At 40.2% G+C, this 15,022-nt stretch overlaps 1 protein-coding gene across 1 annotated transcript in view; it reads left to right on the top strand.

Moving 5' to 3' along the window:
* LOC110531315 (coiled-coil domain-containing protein 171) overlaps window positions 1-15,022 on the top strand; it is an 86,392-nt gene that overhangs the window by 22,317 nt on the left and 49,053 nt on the right. Inside the window, exon 14 of the mRNA XM_090185699.1 lies at window positions 604-882. Coding sequence (XP_090041825.1) covers window positions 604-882 — 279 coding nt within the window. The remainder of the gene's footprint in view (window positions 1-603; window positions 883-15,022) is intronic.

Below are 15,022 nucleotides of genomic sequence, written 5' to 3'. Positions count from 1 at the left end.
TGACTATGAGAACACAGAGGTCCACCACTGGTTACTGGCAGGGCCCTATGAGAACACAGAGGTCCACCACTGGTAACTGGCAGGGCCCTATGAGAACACAGAGGTCCACCACTGGTTACTGGCAGGGACCTATGAGGACACAGAGGTCTACCACTGGTTGCTGGCAGGGCCCTATGAGAACACAGAGGTCCACCACTGGTTGCTGTCTAACATAGCTATTTTTTCCTTTCTCACTTTGTCTCTCTCCCCATCCCCCCTCTCTCTCTCTCTCGCTCCCTCTGTCTCTCTCTCTATCTCTCTCCGTCTCTCTCTCTATCTCTCTCTCTCTCTCTCTCTCTCTCTCTCTCTCTCTCCCCATCCCCTCTCTCTCTCTCTCTGTCTCTCTCTCTATCTCTCTGTCTCTCTCTCTGTCTCTCTCTCTGTCTCTCTCTCTCTCTGTCTCTCTCTCTCTCTCTCTCTCTCTCTCTCTCTCTCTCTCCCCATCCCCTCTCTCTCTCTCTCTGTCTCTCTCTCTGTCTCTCCCTCTGTCTCTCCCTGTCTCTCTCTCTGTCTCTCTCTCTGTCTCTCTCTCTCTCTCTGTCTCTCTCTCTCTCTCTCCTGTAGGAGCTCCGTGCAGCGCTGTCTGACTGTAACGTAGAGTTACAGCGTCTGAGATCCCAGTGTTCTGAAAAGACGCTCCAGACCAACCGACTACAGACTGACCTACAGACCGCCCAGCAACACTGGGAGAGGGAGAGAGAAAGGGAGAAGCAGAGAGAAGGAGAGAGGGAGAAAACGAGGGAGAAGCAGAGGGAAGGAGAGCGGGAGAAGGAGAGAGAGAGGACCGTGGAGTTGCAGGCAGAGGTTCAGAGGATCAGACAACTCAATCAGAAAGATTCTCAGGTAAACAGAGCTCTGTTTGGAGTAGAAGTCTCTGATTCTTCCTATTCATTCTTCCACCCCGTCATGACAGTTGGTCTGTTCTGTCATTGTGCTTTATAAAGCCCTGTTTATCCCTCTAGTAAACATGACAGTTGGTCTGTCACTGTGTTTTATAAAGCCCTGTTTATCCCTCTAGTAAACATGACAGTTGGTCTGTCACTGTGTTTTATAAAGCCCTGTTTATCCCTCTAGTAAACATGACAGTTGGTCTGTCACTGTGTTTTATAAAGCCCTGTTTATCCCTCTAGTAAACATGACAGTTGGTCTGTCACTGTGTTTTATAAAGCCCTGTTTATCCCTCTAGTAAACATGACAGTTGGTCTGTTACTGTGTTTTATAAAGCCCTGTTTATCCCTCTAGTAAACATGACAGTTGGTCTGTCACTGTGTTTTATAAAGCCCTGTTTATCCCTCTAGTAAACATGACAGTTGGTCTGTCACTGTGTTTTATAAAGCCCTGTTTATCCCTCTAGTAAACATGACAGTTGGTCTGTTCTGTCACTGTGTTTTATAAAGCCCTGTTTATCCCTCTAGTAAACATGACAGTTGGTCTGTCACTGTGTTTTATAAAGCCCTGTTTATCCCTCTAGTAAACATGACAGTTGGTCTGTTACTGTGTTTTATAAAGCCCTGTTTATCCCTCTAGTAAACATGACAGTTGGTCTGTTACTGTGTTTTATAAAGCCCTGTTTATCCCTCTAGTAAACATGACAGTTGGTCTGTTACTGTGTTTTATAAAGCCCTGTTTATCCCTCTAGTAAACATGACAGTTGGTCTGTCACTGTGTTTTATAAAGCCCTGTTTATCCCTCTAGTAAACATGTCAGTTGGTCTGTCACTGTGTTTTATAAAGCCCTGTTTATCCCTCTAGTAAACATGACAGTTGGTCTGTCACTGTGTTTTATAAAGCCCTGTTTATCCCTCTAGTAAACATGACAGTTGGTCTGTTACTGTGTTTCATAAAGCCCTGTTTATCCCTCTAGTAAACATGACAGTTGGTCTGTTACTGTGTTTTATAAAGCCCTGTTTATCCATCTAGTAAACATGACAGTTGGTCTGTCACTGTGTTTTATAAAGCCCTGTTTATCCCTCTAGTAAACATGACAGTTGGTCTGTTACTGTGTTTTATAAAGCCCTGTTTATCCCTCTAGTAAACATGACAGTTGGTCTGTTACTGTGTTTTATAAAGCCCTGTTTATCCCTCTAGTAAACATGACAGTTGGTCTGTCACTGTGTTTTATAAAGCCCTGTTTATCCCTCTAGTAAACATGACAGTTGGTCTGTCACTGTGTTTTATAAAGCCCTGTTTATCCCTCTAGTAAACATGACAGTTGGTCTGTTCTGTTACTGTGTTTTATAAAGCCCTGTTTATCCCTCTAGTAAACATGACAGTTGGTCTGTCACTGTGTTTTATAAAGCCCTGTTTATCCCTCTAGTAAACATGACAGTTGGTCTGTTACTGTGTTTTATAAAGCCCTGTTTATCCCTCTAGTAAACATGACAGTTGGTCTGTCACTGTGTTTTATAAAGCCCTGTTTATCCCTCTAGTAAACATGACAGTTGTTCTGTCACTGTGTTTTATAAAGCCCTGTTTATCCCTCTAGTAAACATGACAGTTGGTCTGTCACTGTGTTTTATAAAGCCCTGTTTATCCCTCTAGTAAACATGACAGTTGGTCTGTTCTGTCACTGTGTTTTATAAAGCTCTGTTTATCCCTCTAGTAAACATGACAGTTGGTCTGTTACTGTGTTTTATAAAGCCCTGTTTATCCCTCTAGTAAACATGACAGTTGGTCTGTCACTGTGTTTTATAAAGCCCTGTTTATCCCTCTAGTAAACATGACAGTTGGTCTGTTACTGTGTTTTATAAAGCCCTGTTTATCCCTCTAGTAAACATGACAGTTGGTCTGTCACTGTGTTTTATAAAGCCCTGTTTATCCCTCTAGTAAACATGACAGTTGGTCTGTCACTGTGTTTTATAAAGCCCTGTTTATCCCTCTAGTAAACATAACAGTTGGTCTGTCACTGTGTTTTATAAAGCCCTGTTTATCCCTCTAGTAAACATGACAGTTGGTCTGTCACTGTGTTTTATAAAGCCCTGTTTATCCCTCTAGTAAACATGACAGTTGGTCTGTCACTGTGTTTTATAAAGCCCTGTTTATCCCTCTAGTAAACATGACAGTTGGTCTGTTACTGTGTTTTATAAAGCCCTGTTTATCCCTCTAGTAAACATGACAGTTGGTCTGTCACTGTGTTTTATAAAGCCCTGTTTATCCCTCTAGTAAACATGACAGTTGGTCTGTCACTGTGTTTTATAAAGCCCTGTTTATCCCTCTAGTAAACATAACAGTTGGTCTGTCACTGTGTTTTATAAAGCCCTGTTTATCCCTCTAGTAAACATGACAGTTGGTCTGTCACTGTGTTTTATAAAGCCCTGTTTATCCCTCTAGTAAACATGACAGTTGGTCTGTCACTGTGTTTTATAAAGCCCTGTTTATCCCTCTAGTAAACATGACAGTTGGTCTGTTCTGTTACTGTGTTTTATAAAGCCCTGTTTATCCCTCTAGTAAACATGACAGTTGGTCTGTCACTGTGTTTTATAAAGCCCTGTTTATCCCTCTAGTAAACATGACAGTTGGTCTGTTACTGTGTTTTATAAAGCCCTGTTTATCCCTCTAGTAAACATGACAGTTGGTCTGTTACTGTGTTTTATAAAGCCCTGTTTATCCCTCTAGTAAACATGACAGTTGGTCTGTTACTGTGTTTTATAAAGCCCTGTTTATCCCTCTAGTAAACATGACAGTTGGTCTGTTACTGTGTTTTATAAAGCCCTGTTTATCCCTCTAGTAAACATGACAGTTGGTCTGTTACTGTGTTTTATAAAGCCCTGTTTATCCCTCTAGTAAACATGACAGTTGGTCTGTCACTGTGTTTTATAAAGCCCTGTTTATCCCTCTAGTAAACATGACAGTTGGTCTGTTACTGTGTTTTATAAAGCCCTGTTTATCCCTCTAGTAAACATGACAGTTGGTCTGTCACTGTGTTTTATAAAGCCCTGTTTATCCCTCTAGTAAACATGACAGTTGGTCTGTTACTGTGTTTTATAAAGCCCTGTTTATCCCTCTAGTAAACATGACAGTTGGTCTGTCACTGTGTTTTATAAAACCCTGTTTATCCCTCTAGTAAACATGACAGTTGGTCTGTTCTGTTACTGTGTTTTATAAAGCCCTGTTTATCCCTCTAGTAAACATGACAGTTGGTCTGTTACTGTGTTTTATAAAGCCCTGTTTATCCCTCTAGTAAACATGACAGTTGGTCTGTTACTGTGTTTTATAAAGCCCTGTTTATCCCTCTAGTAAACATGACAGTTGGTCTGTTACTGTGTTTCATAAAGCCCTGTTTATCCCTCTAGTAAACATGACAGTTGTTCTGTCACTGTGTTTTATAAAGCCCTGTTTATCCCTCTAGTAAACATGACAGTTGGTCTGTTCTGTCACTGTGTTTTATAAAGCCCTGTTTATCCCTCTAGTAAACATGACAGTTGGTCTGTTACTGTGTTTTATAAAGCCCTGTTTATCCCTCTAGTAAACATGACAGTTGGTCTGTTACTGTGTTTTATAAAGCCCTGTTTATCCCTCTAGTAAACATAACAGTTGGTCTGTCACTGTGTTTTATAAAGCCCTGTTTATCCCACTAGTAAACATGACAGTTGGTCTGTCACTGTGTTTTATAAAGCCCTGTTTATCCCTCTAGTAAACATGACAGTTGGTCTGTTACTGTGTTTTATAAAGCCCTGTTTATCCCTCTAGTAAACATGACAGTTGGTCTGTCACTGTGTTTTATAAAGCCCTGTTTATCCCTCTAGTAAACATGACAGTTGGTCTGTTACTGTGTTTTATAAAGCCCTGTTTATCCCTCTAGTAAACATGACAGTTGGTCTGTCACTGTGTTTTATAAAGCCCTGTTTATCCCTCTAGTAAACATGACAGTTGGTCTGTTCTGTCACTGTGTTTTATAAAGCCCTGTTTATCCCTCTAGTAAACATGACAGTTGGTCTGTCACTGTGTTTTATAAAGCCCTGTTTATCCCTCTAGTAAACATGACAGTTGGTCTGTTCTGTCACTGTGTTTTATAAAGCCCTGTTTATCCCTCTAGTAAACATGACAGTTGGTCTGTCACTGTGTTTTATAAAGCCCTGTTTATCCCTCTAGTAAACATGACAGTTGGTCTGTTACTGTGTTTTATAAAGCCCTGTTTATCCCTCTAGTAAACATGACAGTTGGTCTGTCACTGTGTTTTATAAAGCCCTGTTTATCCCTCTAGTAAACATGACAGTTGGTCTGTCACTGTGTTTTATAAAGCCCTGTTTATCCATCTAGTAAACATGACAGTTGGTCTGTTACTGTGTTTTATAAAGCCCTGTTTATCCCTCTAGTAAACATGACAGTTGGTCTGTCACTGTGTTTTATAAAGCCCTGTTTATCCCTCTAGTAAACATGACAGTTGGTCTGTCACTGTGTTTTATAAAGCCCTGTTTATCCCTCTAGTAAACATGACAGTTGGTCTGTCACTGTGTTTTATAAAGCCCTGTTTATCCCTCTAGTAAACATGACAGTTGGTCTGTCACTGTGTTTTATAAAGCCCTGTTTATCCCTCTAGTAAACATGACAGTTGGTCTGTCACTGTGTTTTATAAAGCCCTGTTTATCCCTCTAGTAAACATGACAGTTGGTCTGTCACTGTGTTTTATAAAGCCCTGTTTATCCCTCTAGTAAACATGACAGTTGGTCTGTTCTGTCACTGTGTTTTATAAAGCCCTGTTTATCCCTCTAGTAAACATGACAGTTGGTCTGTCACTGTGTTTTATAAAGCCCTGTTTATCCCTCTAGTAAACATGACAGTTGGTCTGTTACTGTGTTTTATAAAGCCCTGTTTATCCCTCTAGTAAACATGACAGTTGGTCTGTCACTGTGTTTTATAAAGCCCTGTTTATCCCTCTAGTAAACATGACAGTTGGTCTGTTACTGTGTTTTATAAAGCCCTGTTTATCCCTCTAGTAAACATGACAGTTGGTCTGTCACTGTGTTTTATAAAGCCCTGTTTATCCCTCTAGTAAACATGACAGTTGTTCTGTCACTGTGTTTTATAAAGCCCTGTTTATCCCTCTAGTAAACATGACAGTTGGTCTGTCACTGTGTTTTATAAAGCCCTGTTTATCCCTCTAGTAAACATGACAGTTGGTCTGTTACTGTGTTTTATAAAGCCCTGTTTATCCCTCTAGTAAACATGACAGTTGGTCTGTTACTGTGTTTTATAAAGCCCTGTTTATCCCTCTAGTAAACATGACAGTTGGTCTGTTCTGTCATTGTGTTTTATAAAGCCCTGTTTATCCCTCTAGTAAACATGACAGTTGGTCTGTTACTGTGTTTTATAAAGCCCTGTTTATCCCTCTAGTAAACATGACAGTTGGTCTGTCACTGTGTTTTATAAAGCCCTGTTTATCCCTCTAGTAAACATGACAGTTGGTCTGTCACTGTGTTTTATAAAGCCCTGTTTATCCCTCTAGTAAACATGACAGTTGGTCTGTTCTGTTACTGTGTTTTATAAAGCCCTGTTTATCCCTCTAGTAAACATGACAGTTGGTCTGTTACTGTGTTTCATAAAGCCCTGTTTATCCCTCTAGTAAACATGACAGTTGGTCTGTTACTGTGTTTTATAAAGCCCTGTTTATCCCTCTAGTAAACATGACAGTTGGTCTGTCACTGTGTTTTATAAAGCCCTGTTTATCCCTCTAGTAAACATGACAGTTGGTCTGTTACTGTGTTTTATAAAGCCCTGTTTATCCCTCTAGTAAACATGACAGTTGGTCTGTCACTGTGTTTTATAAAGCCCTGTTTATCCCTCTAGTAAACATGACAGTTGGTCTGTTACTGTGTTTTATAAAGCCCTGTTTATCCCTCTAGTAAACATGACAGTTGGTCTGTCACTGTGTTTTATAAAGCCCTGTTTATCCCTCTAGTAAACATGACAGTTGGTCTGTTACTGTGTTTTATAAAGCCCTGTTTATCCCTCTAGTAAACATGACAGTTGGTCTGTTCTGTCACTGTGTTTTATAAAGCCCTGTTTATCCCTCTAGTAAACATGACAGTTGGTCTGTTACTGTGTTTTATAAAGCCCTGTTTATCCCTCTAGTAAACATGACAGTTGGTCTGTCACTGTGTTTTATAAAGCCCTGTTTATCCCTCTAGTAAACATGACAGTTGGTCTGTTACTGTGTTTCATAAAGCCCTGTTTATCCCTCTAGTAAACATGACAGTTGGTCTGTTCTGTCACTGTGTTTTATAAAGCCCTGTTTATCCCTCTAGTAAACATGACAGTTGGTCTGTTACTGTGTTTTATAAAGCCCTGTTTATCCCTCTAGTAAACATGACAGTTGGTCTGTCACTGTGTTTTATAAAGCCCTGTTTATCCCTCTAGTAAACATGACAGTTGGTCTGTTCTGTCACTGTGTTTTATAAAGCCCTGTTTATCCCTCTAGTAAACATGACAGTTGGTCTGTTACTGTGTTTTATAAAGCCCTGTTTATCCCTCTAGTAAACATGACAGTTGGTCTGTCACTGTGTTTTATAAAGCCCTGTTTATCCCTCTAGTAAACATGACAGTTGGTCTGTTACTGTGTTTTATAAAGCCCTGTTTATCCCTCTAGTAAACATGACAGTTGGTCTGTCACTGTGTTTTATAAAGCCCTGTTTATCCCTCTAGTAAACATGACAGTTGGTCTGTTACTGTGTTTTATAAAGCCCTGTTTATCCCTCTAGTAAACATGACAGTTGGTCTGTCACTGTGTTTTATAAAGCCCTGTTTATCCCTCTAGTAAACATGACAGTTGGTCTGTTACTGTGTTTTATAAAGCCCTGTTTATCCCTCTAGTAAACATGACAGTTGGTCTGTCACTGTGTTTTATAAAGCCCTGTTTATCCCTCTAGTAAACATGACAGTTGGTCTGTTACTGTGTTTTATAAAGCCCTGTTTATCCCTCTAGTAAACATGACAGTTGGTCTGTCACTGTGTTTTATAAAGCCCTGTTTATCCCTCTAGTAAACATGACAGTTGGTCTGTTACTGTGTTTTATAAAGCCCTGTTTATCCCTCTAGTAAACATGACAGTTGGTCTGTTCTGTCACTGTGTTTTATAAAGCCCTGTTTATCCCTCTAGTAAACATGACAGTTGGTCTGTTCTGTTACTGTGTTTTATAAAGCCCTGTTTATCCCTCTAGTAAACATGACAGTTGGTCTGTCACTGTGTTTTATAAAGCCCTGTTTATCCCTCTAGTAAACATGACAGTTGGTCTGTTACTGTGTTTTATAAAGCCCTGTTTATCCCTCTAGTAAACATGACAGTTGGTCTGTTCTGTTACTGTGTTTTATAAAGCCCTGTTTATCCCTCTAGTAAACATGACAGTTGGTCTGTCACTGTGTTTTATAAAGCCCTGTTTATCCCTCTAGTAAACATGACAGTTGGTCTGTCACTGTGTTTTATAAAGCCCTGTTTATCCCTCTAGTAAACATGACAGTTGGTCTGTTACTGTGTTTTATAAAGCCCTGTTTATCCCTCTAGTAAACATGACAGTTGGTCTGTCACTGTGTTTTATAAAGCCCTGTTTATCCCTCTAGTAAACATGACAGTTGGTCTGTTACTGTGTTTTATAAAACCCTGTTTATCCCTCTAGTAAACATGACAGTTGGTCTGTCACTGTGTTTTATAAAGCCCTGTTTATCCCTCTAGTAAACATGACAGTTGGTCTGTTACTGTGTTTTATAAAGCCCTGTTTATCCCTCTAGTAAACATGTCAGTTGGTCTGTTACTGTGTTTTATAAAGCCCTGTTTATCCCTCTAGTAAACATGACAGTTGGTCTGTCACTGTGTTTTATAAAGCCCTGTTTATCCCTCTAGTAAACATGTCAGTTGGTCTGTCACTGTGTTTTATAAAGCCCTGTTTATCCCTCTAGTAAACATGACAGTTGGTCTGTCACTGTGTTTTATAAAGCCCTGTTTATCCCTCTAGTAAACATGACAGTTGGTCTGTCACTGTGTTTTATAAAGCCCTGTTTATCCCTCTAGTAAACATGACAGTTGGTCTGTCACTGTGTTTTATAAAGCCCTGTTTATCCCTCTAGTAAACATGACAGTTGGTGTGTTACTGTGTTTTATAAAGCCCTGTTTATCCCTCTAGTAAACATGACAGTTGGTCTGTCACTGTGTTTTATAAAGCCCTGTTTATCCCTCTAGTAAACATGACAGTTGGTCTGTTACTGTGTTTTATAAAGCCCTGTTTATCCCTCTAGTAAACATGACAGTTGGTCTGTTACTGTGTTTTATAAAGCCCTGTTTATCCCTCTAGTAAACATGACAGTTGGTCTGTTCTGTCACTGTGTTTTATAAAGCCCTGTTTATCCCTCTAGTAAACATGACAGTTGGTCTGTTCTGTCACTGTGTTTTATAAAGCCCTGTTTATCCCTCTAGTAAACATGACAGTTGGTCTGTTACTGTGTTTTATAAAGCCCTGTTTATCCCTCTAGTAAACATGACAGTTGGTCTGTTACTGTGTTTTATAAAGCCCTGTTTATCCCTCTAGTAAACATGACAGTTGGTCTGTCACTGTGTTTTATAAAGCCCTGTTTATCCCTCTAGTAAACATGACAGTTGGTCTGTCACTGTGTTTTATAAAGCCCTGTTTATCCCTCTAGTAAACATGACAGTTGGTCTGTCACTGTGTTTTATAAAGCCCTGTTTATCCCTCTAGTAAACATGACAGTTGGTCTGTCACTGTGTTTTATAAAGCCCTGTTTATCCCTCTAGTAAACATGACAGTTGGTCTGTTACTGTGTTTTATAAAGCCCTGTTTATCCCTCTAGTAAACATGACAGTTGGTCTGTCACTGTGTTTTATAAAGCCCTGTTTATCCCTCTAGTAAACATGACAGTTGGTCTGTCACTGTGTTTTATAAAGCCCTGTTTATCCCTCTAGTAAACATGACAGTTGGTCTGTCACTGTGTTTTATAAAGCCCTGTTTATCCCTCTAGTAAACATGACAGTTGGTCTGTTACTGTGTTTTATAAAGCCCTGTTTATCCCTCTAGTAAACATGACAGTTGGTCTGTTACTGTGTTTTATAAAGCCCTGTTTATCCCTCTAGTAAACATGACAGTTGGTCTGTTACTGTGTTTTATAAAGCCCTGTTTATCCCTCTAGTAAACATGACAGTTGGTCTGTTACTGTGTTTTATAAAGCCCTGTTTATCCCTCTAGTAAACATGACAGTTGGTCTGTTACTGTGTTTTATAAAGCCCTGTTTATCCCTCTAGTAAACATGACAGTTGGTCTGTTCTGTCACTGTGTTTTATAAAGCCCTGTTTATCCCTCTAGTAAACATGACAGTTGGTCTGTTACTGTGTTTTATAAAGCCCTGTTTATCCCTCTAGTAAACATGACAGTTGGTCTGTTACTGTGTTTTATAAAGCCCTGTTTATCCCTCTAGTAAACATGACAGTTGGTCTGTTACTGTGTTTTATAAAGCCCTGTTTATCCCTCTAGTAAACATGACAGTTGGTCTGTTCTGTCACTGTGTTTTATAAAGCCCTGTTTATCCCTCTAGTAAACATGACAGTTGGTCTGTTACTGTGTTTTATAAAGCCCTGTTTATCCCTCTAGTAAACATGACAGTTGGTCTGTTACTGTGTTTTATAAAGCCCTGTTTATCCCTCTAGTAAACATGACAGTTGGTCTGTTACTGTGTTTTATAAAGCCCTGTTTATCCCTCTAGTAAACATGACAGTTGGTCTGTTACTGTGTTTTATAAAACCCTGTTTATCCATCTAGTAAACATGACAGTTGGTCTGTTACTGTGTTTTATAAAGCCCTGTTTATCCCTCTAGTAAACATGACAGTTGGTCTGTCACTGTGTTTTATAAAGCCCTGTTTATCCCTCTAGTAAACATGACAGTTGGTCTGTTACTGTGTTTTATAAAGCCCTGTTTATCCCTCTAGTAAACATGGCAGTTGGTCTGTCACTGTGTTTTATAAAGCCCTGTTTATCCCTCTAGTAAACATGACAGTTGGTCTGTCACTGTGTTTTATAAAGCCCTGTTTATCCCTCTAGTAAACATGACAGTTGGTCTGTTACTGTGTTTTATAAAGCCCTGTTTATCCCTCTAGTAAACATGACAGTTGGTCTGTTACTGTGTTTTATAAAGCCCTGTTTATCCCTCTAGTAAACATGACAGTTGGTCTGTCACTGTGTTTTATAAAGCCCTGTTTATCCCTCTAGTAAACATGACAGTTGGTCTGTCACTGTGTTTTATAAAGCCCTGTTTATCCCTCTAGTAAACATGTCAGTTGGTCTGTTACTGTGTTTTATAAAGCCCTGTTTATCCCTCTAGTAAACATGACAGTTGGTCTGTCACTGTGTTTTATAAAGCCCTGTTTATCCCTCTAGTAAACATGACAGTTGGTCTGTTACTGTGTTTTATAAAGCCCTGTTTATCCCTCTAGTAAACATGACAGTTGGTCTGTTACTGTGTTTTATAAAGCCCTGTTTATCCCTCTAGTAAACATGACAGTTGGTCTGTCACTGTGTTTTATAAAGCCCTGTTTATCCCTCTAGTAAACATGACAGTTGGTCTGTTACTGTGTTTTATAAAGCCCTGTTTATCCCTCTAGTAAACATGACAGTTGGTCTGTTCTGTCACTGTGTTTTATAAAGCCCTGTTTATCCATCTAGTAAACATGACAGTTGGTCTGTCACTGTGTTTTATAAAGCCCTGTTTATCCCTCTAGTAAACATGACAGTTGGTCTGTCACTGTGTTTTATAAAGCCCTGTTTATCCCTCTAGTAAACATGACAGTTGGTCTGTCACTGTGTTTTATAAAGCCCTGTTTATCCCTCTAGTAAACATGACAGTTGGTCTGTCACTGTGTTTTATAAAGCCCTGTTTATCCCTCTAGTAAACATGACAGTTGGTCTGTCACTGTGTTTTATAAAGCCCTGTTTATCCCTCTAGTAAACATGACAGTTGGTCTGTTACTGTGTTTTATAAAGCCCTGTTTATCCCTCTAGTAAACATGACAGTTGGTCTGTCACTGTGTTTTATAAAGCCCTGTTTATCCCTCTAGTAAACATGACAGTTGGTCTGTTACTGTGTTTTATAAAGCCCTGTTTATCCCTCTAGTAAACATGACAGTTGGTCTGTTACTGTGTTTTATAAAGCCCTGTTTATCCCTCTAGTAAACATGACAGTTGGTCTGGTCTGTCACTGTGTTTTATAAAGCCCTGTTTATCCCTCTAGTAAACATGACAGTTGGTCTGTTACTGTGTTTTATAAAGCCCTGTTTATCCCTCTAGTAAACATGACAGTTGGTCTGTCACTGTGTTTTATAAAGCCCTGTTTATCCCTCTAGTAAACATGACAGTTGGTCTGTTACTGTGTTTCATAAAGCCCTGTTTATCCCTCTAGTAAACATGACAGTTGTTCTGTTACTGTGTTTTATAAAGCCCTGTTTATCCCTCTAGTAAACATGACAGTTGGTCTGTCACTGTGTTTTATAAAGCCCTGTTTATCCCTCTAGTAAACATGACAGTTGGTCTGTTACTGTGTTTTATAAAGCCCTGTTTATCCCTCTAGTAAACATGACAGTTGGTCTGTTACTGTGTTTTATAAAGCCCTGTTTATCCCTCTAGTAAACATGACAGTTGGTCTGTTCTGTTACTGTGTTTTATAAAGCCCTGTTTATCCCTCTAGTAAACATGACAGTTGGTCTGTTACTGTGTTTTATAAAGCCCTGTTTATCCCTCTAGTAAACATGACAGTTGGTCTGTTACTGTGTTTTATAAAGCCCTGTTTATCCCTCTAGTAAACATGACAGTTGGTCTCTCACTGTGTTTTATAAAGCCCTGTTTATCCCTCTAGTAAACATGACAGTTGGTCTGTTACTGTGTTTTATAAAGCCCTGTTTATCCCTCTAGTAAACATGACAGTTGGTCTGTTACTGTGTTTTATAAAGCCCTGTTTATCCCTCTAGTAAACATGACAGTTGGTCTGTCACTGTGTTTTATAAAGCCCTGTTTATCCCTCTAGTAAACATGACAGTTGGTCTGTTCTGTCACTGTGTTTTATAAAGCCCTGTTTATCCCTCTAGTAAACATGACAGTTGGTCTGTTCTGTTACTGTGTTTCATAAAGCCTGTTTATCCCTCTAGTAAACATGACAGTTGGTCTGTCACTGTGTTTTATAAAGCCCTGTTTATCCCTCTAGTAAACATGACAGTTGGTCTGTCACTGTGTTTTATAAAGCCCTGTTTATCCCTCTAGTAAACATGACAGTTGGTCTGTTCTGTTACTGTGTTTTATAAAGCCCTGTTTATCCCTCTAGTAAACATGACAGTTGGTCTGTTACTGTGTTTTATAAAGCCCTGTTTATCCCTCTAGTAAACATGACAGTTGGTCTGTTACTGTGTTTTATAAAGCCCTGTTTATCCCTCTAGTAAACATGACAGTTGGTCTGTTACTGTGTTTTATAAAGCCCTGTTTATCCCTCTAGTAAACATGACAGTTGGTCTGTTACTGTGTTTTATAAAGCCCTGTTTATCCCTCTAGTAAACATGACAGTTGGTCTGTCACTGTGTTTTATAAAGCCCTGTTTATCCCTCTAGTAAACATGACAGTTGGTCTGTCACTGTGTTTTATAAAGCCCTGTTTATCCCTCTAGTAAACATGACAGTTGGTCTGTTACTGTGTTTTATAAAGCCCTGTTTATCCCTCTAGTAAACATGACAGTTGGTCTGTTCTGTTACTGTGTTTTATAAAGCCCTGTTTACATCCCAAGCTGTTGCAGAGTTGTGTGACATTAGTAGCCTGTCTTTGTGTGCCGTTGCCAATCAGCTGTCCTCTTCCTACCAGGTCGTCCTGTTCCCGGTGTTTCACCAGGGTTCATTCTAACCCCACTATGGTCCATTTTAACCCTATATAACCCTAATGTAACGTCATTATAGACTGTGTTAGCAGCAGCGGTTCAATTAACCTGTGTGTCTGTTACTGTTCGGCTCACCCAAGTGTTTGTGTGTGTGTCTCTGTTACTGTTCGGCTCACCCAAGTGTTTGTGTGTGTGTCTCTGTTACTGTTTGGCTCACCCAAGTGTCTGTGTGTGTGTCTCTCTGTTATTGTTTGGCTCACCCAAGTGTCTGTGTGTGTGTCTCTGTTACTGTTTGGCTCACCCAAGTGTCTGTGTGTGTCTCTGTTACTGTTTGGCTCACCCAAGTGTCTGTGTGTGTCTCTGTTACTGTTTGGCTCACCCAAGTGTCTGTGTGTGTCTCTGTTACTGTTTGGCTCACCCAAGTGTCTGTCTGTGTCTCTGTTACTGTTTGGCTCACCCAAGTGTCTGTGTGTCTCTCTGTTACCGTTTGGCTCACCCAAGTGTCTGTCTGTGTCTCTGTTACCGTTTGGCTCACCCAAGTGTCTGTGTGTGTGTCTCTGTTACTGTTTGGCTCACCCAAGTGTCTGTCTGTGTCTCTGTTACCGTTTGGCTCACCCAAGTGTCTCTGTGTGTGTCTCTGTTACTGTTTGGCTCACCCAAGTGTCTGTCTGTGTCTCTGTTACCGTTTGGCTCACCCAAGTGTCTGTCTGTGTCTCTGTTACCGTTTGGCTCACCCAAGTGTCTGTCTGTGTCTCTGTTACTGTTTGGCTCACCCAAGTGTCTGTCTGTGTCTCTGTTACCGTTTAGCTCACCCAAGTGTCTCTGTGTGTGTCTCTGTTACCGTTTGGCTCACCCAAGTGTCTGTCTGTGTCTCTGTTACCGTTTGGCTCACCCAAGTGTCTGTCTGTGTCTCTGTTACTGTTTGGCTCACCCAAGTGTCTGTGTGTGTGTCTCTGTTACTGTTTGTCTCACCCAAGTGTCTGTCTGTGTCTCTGTTACTGTTTGGCTCACCCAAGTGTCTGTGTGTGTGTCTCTGTTACTGTTTGGCTCACCCAAGTGTCTGTCTGTGTCTCTGTTACTGTTTGGCTCACCCAAGTGTCTGTCTGTGTCTCTGTTACTGTTTCGCTCACCCAAGTGTC

The sequence above is a fragment of the Oncorhynchus mykiss genome, chromosome 9, assembly GCF_057628025.1.
Source record: "Oncorhynchus mykiss isolate SJ-2025 chromosome 9, ASM5762802v1, whole genome shotgun sequence".
Classification (NCBI taxonomy): Eukaryota; Metazoa; Chordata; class Actinopteri; order Salmoniformes; family Salmonidae; genus Oncorhynchus; species Oncorhynchus mykiss.
This window is presented reverse-complemented; position numbering and strand designations above follow the sequence as displayed.